The sequence below is a fragment of the Bombina bombina genome, chromosome 1, assembly GCF_027579735.1.
Source record: "Bombina bombina isolate aBomBom1 chromosome 1, aBomBom1.pri, whole genome shotgun sequence".
Classification (NCBI taxonomy): Eukaryota; Metazoa; Chordata; class Amphibia; order Anura; family Bombinatoridae; genus Bombina; species Bombina bombina.
The window spans coordinates 930,505,027-930,512,801 of record NC_069499.1 but is presented as its reverse complement, the minus strand read 5'-3'; the positions used below and the strand labels follow the sequence as shown (position 1 = coordinate 930,512,801).

The 7,775-nt window shown below is 40.3% G+C and overlaps 1 protein-coding gene across 1 annotated transcript; it reads left to right on the top strand.

Moving 5' to 3' along the window:
* Nucleotides 1–1,589: 1,589 nt before the first annotated feature.
* On the top strand, nt 1,590–7,515 carry XKR7 (XK related 7). The gene is made up of 3 exons (XM_053699541.1): nt 1,590–2,035; nt 5,147–5,346; nt 5,730–7,515. Exons 1-3 carry the CDS (start codon nt 1,599–1,601, stop codon nt 6,677–6,679), a joined length of 1,587 nt encoding a protein of 528 aa, XP_053555516.1. The 5' UTR covers nt 1,590–1,598; the 3' UTR covers nt 6,680–7,515.
* Nucleotides 7,516–7,775: the final 260 nt, after the last annotated feature.

Sequence of the window (7,775 nt, the reverse complement as noted above, 5' to 3'; positions counted from 1 at the left end):
TAACAACCCTCAAGGTCAAAATAGATACTTCCTAAAAACAACATGAAACTTTTAGATTAACTGTTTGTTGGGTTATGATTTTTTTTTTATTATTTATTTTTTTATTGGTATAAAAGTAATTTTTTTTTAATTTTAATTGATGAAGCAGGTAGTATTTTTTTTTATCTGTTTGGTGATGTCATCTAATATGGTGTGGTAATATCTTTGTGTTTTGGTCATAACAAAACCAATGTTCCATTTGGAAAAAAAAAAAAAGTTTTTTGTGGTACTTTAATCATTTGAAAAGTATTGTCCTTGGTTTATCAAGTCCTTTTAGCTTAGAAATCTGATAAGTGAATATAGTCCCTGTAAAAGTGGCAAGTATCAAGAATTTGTATTGTTATCCATAAAAATAGGACTGACGTTTCGGAAATGGCCATTTTCGCCAAACCAATATAAAACATGTTTCAATAATCAATTAAAATGGCTTATTGTGATTGCATCAACCTGAGAAAGTACTCACCAATGCCTAATATTCTAACCTATTACAACGCCTCCAAACTACATGTCCAGGCTTGGGGCACTTTCTGTACCACAACAAAAGTGTGAGCTTGAGGGGTCATAGAGGCGGGAGACCAGATTTTCCCTTATGTACCTACTCCCAACAACACTTCTGTGTTTATCTGTTTAAAGGGACAGTCTAGTCAAAATTAAACTTTCAAAATTCAGATAGGGCAGTGATGGCGAACCTTGGCACTCCAGAAGTTTCAGAACTACATTTCCCATGATGCTTAGGCTCTCTGAAGTACAGTCAAGCATCATGGGAAATGTAGTTTTGAAACATCTGGAGGGCCAATGTTCGCAATCACTGAGATAGGGCATGCATTTTTAAACAACTTTCCAATTTAGCATTGTTGGTAGCCCTCTTCTCAACCCCCACACCAATTTTTGTAGGAAAATAATGAGATATGGCTGGAGAAAATAATTTAGAACGCTAAACTCAGATTTTACCCCAATTTACTTTTATCACCAAATTTGCTTTGTTCTTTTGGTATTCTTAGTTAAAAGCTAAACCTAGGTAGGCTCATATGCTAATTTCTAAGCCCTTAAAGGCCTCCTCTTATCTTAGTGAATTTTTAGTTTTTCACAGCTAGACAGTGCTAGTTCATGTGGGCCATATAGATAAACATTGTGCTCACTCACATGGAGTTACCTAGGAGTCATCATTGATTGGCTAAAGTGCAAGTCTGACAAAAGAACAAATAAAATTCTGTTTTTTATAATGTAACTTTCAGTTAAATTTAGTACTCTACCAAGTATGACATTGATGAGCGTTTAGAACATGTGGGAACTTTCCAAATAAGTTTGAGCAAAAACCCTTTAAAACGGTCCAAATTAAATGTGTTTAACACATGAGATGTAAGACTGGGCGACCTGTGGCTTTATATGCAAACAAAGAAGAGGGTTTCCATTCAAGCGCTCAGTATCAGTAAGGAAAAACAAATGTGATGTGCAGGCGCCACTACATATGTGTACAGAAGATGTGAGTATGCAGAGGGTATCCAGTAACGTCTTTCTTTCTGTACAACAAACGGCCCCGGAAGTCGGCTCCTCCCAACATGGCCGCACAGTCTGACGGTCCGGTTTGCTCTCCTCCTACCGGGCCTGTCTCCTTGCCCCGGGCTCCTGTCTCCTCCACAGGGTACACTATTCAGACCGCGGCCTCTCAGCGATACTCACCCCGGGACGCGCTGTGGCTTTTGGCCGCCCTCCTGGTTTTCTTTTCAGACGCGGCCTCGGATCTATGGCTGGCCGTGTACTATCTGCAGCGCCGCCGCCTGGCCGCTTTCTGGCCTACGGTGCTGCTTGCCGTGCTGCCTTCAGTGCTCACACAGGGCTTGAGCCTGAGCTGGGCCGCGGGGGACAGAGCGGGGCCAGGGGAGAGGACCAGGGGGAGAGCAGAACGTGGGGACAAACCGGGAGGGAACTGTTGTCGCATGTGTCTATGGGTCTTGCAGACCACTGTGCACCTGCTGCAGCTAGGGCAGGTGTGGAGGTGAGATATGGTGCAGAACTGTGTGCTGACAGGTTTTGGTGATCGGGGGCAGGGCCACATGAAAGTGAACAAGAGATTGTGTGGAGCATATCAAAGGAGTATTGTGGGTGATAGTAAGCAAAAGGAGGGCAGGAAATATTTTCAAGACTTTATGGGGTTAAAGTGAAGATCCATTTTGATGAATTAGTGCCCGATTTTTAATAAACCTATTAAAAACAAGGGCACTTTAATTCATCAAAATTGACATTTCACTGTTTTCTTCAAAAAGTTACCTTTTAATCCCGGCAGCCGCTCCAGCATTTTGCGGGTCCAAAATGACGAATCCGGCTTCTTCCAATCACAGCGTTGCATCAGGTCAAGATTCCCCCAGGGGGGGAAGCTGTGATTGGAGGATGCTTGAGTCGTCATTTCTGATGTCTGCAGAGGCTTCCGACAGCCGGGACAATCGCTGGAGCGGCATTCGGAATTAAAAGGTAAGTTTTTGAAGAAAACAGTGTTTTTAATAGGTTTATTAAAAACCGGGCACCAATTCATCAAAATGGACCTTCACTTTAAAGTGTGTGGATGTTGGGTGTTAGAAGAAAAAGAAAAAAAAACAGCACTGAAAAGTGCCTTTACATTGGGGACTATGATTTCACTTGAAATGTGTGTGTATGTATATATATATATATATATATATATATATATTTAAAATTTGCTGCCCAACGCTGTGCGACTTACCCCCTTTGCTGCGCTAGGTTCTGTGCTGTGTATGACGGCATCAGAATGAGGAATGAGACTCCCATTGGAGCCTATGGAAGCGTGTTTTTGTGAGCACAAAGGTACCATAGAATGCGGTCATATTCGCATTGCGCTTCACCTATAATAAAAGCGCACATTTGTGTGCACTGGTATTACAAGTGGAGCGCAAATATCACATTTGCAAAAGCGCAATTTTGTGCTCCACTAGTAATCTGGCCCTAACATGGGGATAAAGGAAAGAAGGGAAGAAAACTGAAACACCAGAGTCTCCCTGGAGGTAACTGAGAACAAGGAGGCATGAGGAAAGCACAGCAAAATGATACAGGTGTGAGTGAATCTAAGAAGGCAGAAAGAAAGTGGGGGAGATACTGGGGGGAGGAGCATATGAAAAAACGGATATTGTGGGGTGTTATTAAACAGTGGATAGGTATCCAAGATTAATGAAAGGCTGTGGGGAATAACCTCTGAAGAAGAGTTGTGGGAGATGAGTGAGGAAGGTGGGGTAGGAGTAGAAAATTAAGATAAGGAAGAAAGACTGTAGCTGAAAATAATCAGGGAGAGAAGAGGTCAAGGAGATGTAGTAGATTGATTAGGAAGAAGAGCTGACAGATCAGTGTAACTGGAGGGAATAATAGCAAATTGATGGAGATGTGTGAGGGATTCTTAAAAAAAAAAAAAAGGCATAGATAAAGTGGGTGTATTTTTGGTCTGGAGATTAAAGGGACACTAAACCGAAACATTTTCTTACATGATTCAGATAGATTACAATTTTAAACAGCATTCCAATTTACTTCTATTATCTAATTTGCTTCATTCTTTAGATATCCATTGTTGAAGAAATAGCAATACAAATGGGTGAGCCAATCACACGAGGCATCTATGTGCAGCCACCAATCAGCAGCTACTGAGCCTATTTAGATATGCTTTTCAGCAAAGGATATCAAGAGAATGAAGCAAATTAGATAATAGAAGTAAATTAGAAAGTTGTTTAAAATTGCATGCTCTTTCTAAATCATGAAAGAAAAAAATTGGGTTTCATGTTCCTTTTAAGATGCAGATGAGACTGAATAGCTATCGATGTAAAGGAAATTAATTATCAAGGAGACTGGAATATGAGAGTTTTAAGGGACATTAACAGATTAGTTGAGGAGATTGGCAGACTAGAGCTTTGAGAAAGATAGAGTGACGGCACAAGGATTAGAAAGAGCAAAAGGAGGGGGAGCTGTATTTAAGATTAAAAGGATGTAAATGAGGTTAAAAAAAAATATAATACTACAATAGGAGACTAACAGTTCAGATAAACAGAATGGGCAAGAGATCAGGGAGAAAGACTGGTGGACATCTTAGTGGGAAATGTCTGGTGCTTAAAGGAATACTAAACCCATTTTTTTTTCTTTCATGATTCGGATAGAGCATGCAATTTTAAACAACATACTAATTTCCTCCTATTAATTTTTCTTCGTTCTCTTGGTATCTTTATTTGAAATGCAGGAATAAAAGCATAGGAGCCGGCTCATTTTAAGTTCAGCACCTGGGTAGCGTTTGCTGATTGGGGGCAAAATGTAGCCACCAAGCACTATCCAGGGTGCTGAACCAAAATAGGTCTTTTACTAAGCTTTTATTCCTGCATTTCAAATAAAGATACCAAGAGAACGAAGAAAAAAATAATAGAAGTTAATTAGAAAGTTGCTTAAAATGACATGCTCTATCTGAATCATGAAATAAAAAAAATAGTGTTTAGTATCCCTTTAAATACAGAAGTTTGTATAAAGACATACATAGAAAAGATACTAAAAGTGAATTTATAAAATAGAGACGCATAATCACTTATATTGGGGGTGAGCGCTGCAAGGAAAATTTGGGTGGAAAACTTAAAATTAGGGAATTTTGACTCTTGCAGAGAGAAGGCTATAATGTGTTACCCCCAGCCGAGCTAAAATCATGTAAACCTTATTAAAAAGTAGAAAAAAATCTAAAGAGGTGTATAAAAAAGTTGAATGCCCCTTTTTTTTTCTTTATGAAGTTGAGCAGAGAGTTAGTTTGTTAAAACTTTGCATTCTGTGATATACTTCTCCCATCCTTTTTCCTGTAGTTGTGTTGGCAGATGGTCCTTTACAGAATATGCACCTGACTTTAGAGTTGGAAAACTATAGGCAACTGAATTTTGTAAAGAAATTGGGGGAAACAAATAGAGAATCAAGATTAGTTACCGTGTGTGTGGTATGGGGAATCATCTATTTCTACATTCAGGTTTCTGTGGCCCCTCTTCTCTCTCCCTTTAGATTAGGCCCCCCTCTCTCTGCAGGTTTTTTTTTTTTATTATTATGATCCCCTCCCTATATAGGTTACTGTAGCCTCCCATTTCTGCAGGTACCTGCATGCTTTATATCTTGGGCTGCAGAGCCGATGGCAGAAGGAACAGCAGAGCCGTCACTTCTACTGGCGTTTGATGTTTGAGAGTGCGGACATCAGTATGTTGCGTTTGCTCGAGACCTTCCTTAAGAGTGCACCACAGCTAGTGCTTCAGCTGTGCATTGTAATTCAGCAGGGCCATGTGGAGCCTTTACAGGGTGAGACTACCATCTCTCTATAATTTTGTGCTCTTCCAGTTCCATAGTCAATGGCTTCCCTCACCTATTGTGCACGTTTTCATTCCTCCATGCATGCTGTGCTTTCAAGTATCATTGCATGCAATGTTTTTTTCCCCCCATAGAGTAGACTTTTTAACTAACACTAAGCATTGATTTATCACTAGCAAAAATAACTTATGTAAAATCACACACATTGTTATGCTATCTGTTTAACTTTTATATGTTTTTTTCATTCTTCCCCTGTGCATTTTTTCTATCATTGCTTCTCAGTTTCTAATCATTGTTGTGCATGTCTACGTTTTTGCTTGTGACAAATTAATTCCTCTCTTTTCCCACTGTCCTTTTCTTATTTCTGCTCTCAGGTCTGTCTGCTTCAGCCTCTCTCCTTTCCCTTGCTTGGATGATCGCCTCCTATCAGAAGGTGTTGCGGGACTCTCGGGATGACAAGATGCCAATGTCTTATAAGGGAGCACTGGTACAGGTGCTTTGGCATCTCTTTACAATTGCTGCTCGTGCTCTGGCATTCTCACTTTTTGCCTCTGTTTTCCACCTCTACTTTGGGATTTTTATTGTCACTCACTGGTGCGTCATGACTTTCTGGATCATTCAGGGAGAGACAGACTTCTGCATGTCTCGCTGGGAGGAAATAATCTACAACATGGTGCTAGGGATTATCTACATCTTCTGCTGGTTCAATGTTCGTGAAGGCCAGACCCGCTGCCGAATGGCCACATACTACATCATTGCATTGTCTGAGAATGCAGTGCTAACAGCACTTTGGTACCTGAACCAAAGTACTCCTCTCAGTGATTTTTATGCTCTTCTCATTGTGTGCTCTATCATTTGTAGCTTTGCTCTTGGCATATTCTTCATGCTTGTTTATTACAGCCTCTTACACCCTAATGGCCCCATGTTTGGGTCATCAAGAGGCAACTGTGTCTTTACTGAGGGCCCTGACATTGCCAGAGAATTCTCCACAGATGGGTTAGAAAGCCTACCCCGCACTTTACCTCGGACTACAGTGGAGGAAGGTCATTGGGTAACGGGAGACAGAAACAGCTGTGCCCCAGTCTTCCAAGTGCGTTCCAGTGTCCCCCATACACCTGTGACACGTCTCCCATCTATTCAAGGACCAGTAATAAGGATAGATCTTCCTCGTAAAAAATACCCAGCTTGGGATGCTCACTTTATTGACCGCCGATTGCGGAAGTCAATTTTGACTCTAGAGTATTCCTCTTCTGTTACACCTCGTGTGCAATACCGCAGTTTAGGTGCTGCTCATGAGGTTACAGAATATGAGACAACAGTGTGACTTTGTGGAAAGCCTTGGGAGAACATGACAGATTATAGATCTTTGACGAGAGTAAGAGTGACTTCAGGCACTGGGCAATAGCAGACAAGATTAGTGTCTAGATGAGGATTAGACGGCAGATTCAGGAGGGAGCTATGGGTTTGACAACAGTGTGTAAAGTGCAGTAGAAACTGTTGAATCTTGGGGATGCAACAGAGTAGGCTGCAGAGTCTGGAGAAGGAAATGAATGCAGAGCCTGTAGATTTTGTGGGTCCTACGGAGGCAACTTCTGTATGTAAAACAGGAGAGACTTCAAAGTTATGGTTCCAGCAAGAGAGATGTTTTCAATAGAAAAGAGAGACAGCAAAACTCTCAAAGTACAAGATAGACTGTAGGGTTTGAGTTAAGCTAGGGAAGATTGGATATATAACAGGTAAAGCTGAAAAACATTCAGGGCATATAGCAGGTACAGAAGAAGCTGCAGAACTTTTTGGGGTTGGGTGTTCCAGGAGAGACAAAGATTGTGTATAAACCTTGTATCTTATTATGACTGGTTGAGTATGTTTGTATATGACTGGATGCTGTGTGTATACAGCTATTTCCATATGTACTTGTCTGACTGGCCCATGTGGGCTTTTATATTGTGTTATGACTGATGGATCTGTTCATATACAATGAGAAGCTCTTATCAATGTAATAATGAACTAAGATGTGCATATAAATTATTTGGATATATGTAAATATCCTGTTGTGTGTATCACAGAGCTCTGTGTGTACAATTATTTATATAAAGACATGTATGTGACCTTTATTTGATGATGGGGATGTCTATTTAACAGAATAGATTTATTTTTCTATTTCCTGTCTCCTGTTCTATATTATTAGAAGCCTGGAGCCATGCTTTATTGTGTGTCATGTGACACTTTATTGGCGTTGCCAGTGTGTTTAATTTGAGCCCAATTCTGTTAAAGGGACACTGAACCCAAATGTTTTCTTTCGTGATTTAGATAGAGCATGCAATTTTAAGCTACTTTCTAATTTACTACTATTATCAATTTTTCTTCGTTCTCTTTGCTATCTTTATTTGAAAATGAAGGCATCTAAGCTTTTTTTTTTT

What these genes read in the sequence shown, in the direction of transcription:
- XKR7 (XM_053699541.1), top strand. Translation starts at nt 1,599, where the DNA reads ATGGCCGCACAGTCTGACGGTCCGGTTTGCTCTCCTCCTACCGGGCCT. An exon ending in CAGCTAGGGCAGGTGTGGAG is followed by an intron (nt 2,036 to 5,146) that starts GTGAGATATGGT and finishes CCATTTCTGCAG; the next exon opens with GTACCTGCATGCTTTATATC. An exon ending in CCATGTGGAGCCTTTACAGG is followed by an intron (nt 5,347 to 5,729) that starts GTGAGACTACCA and finishes TTCTGCTCTCAG; the next exon opens with GTCTGTCTGCTTCAGCCTCT.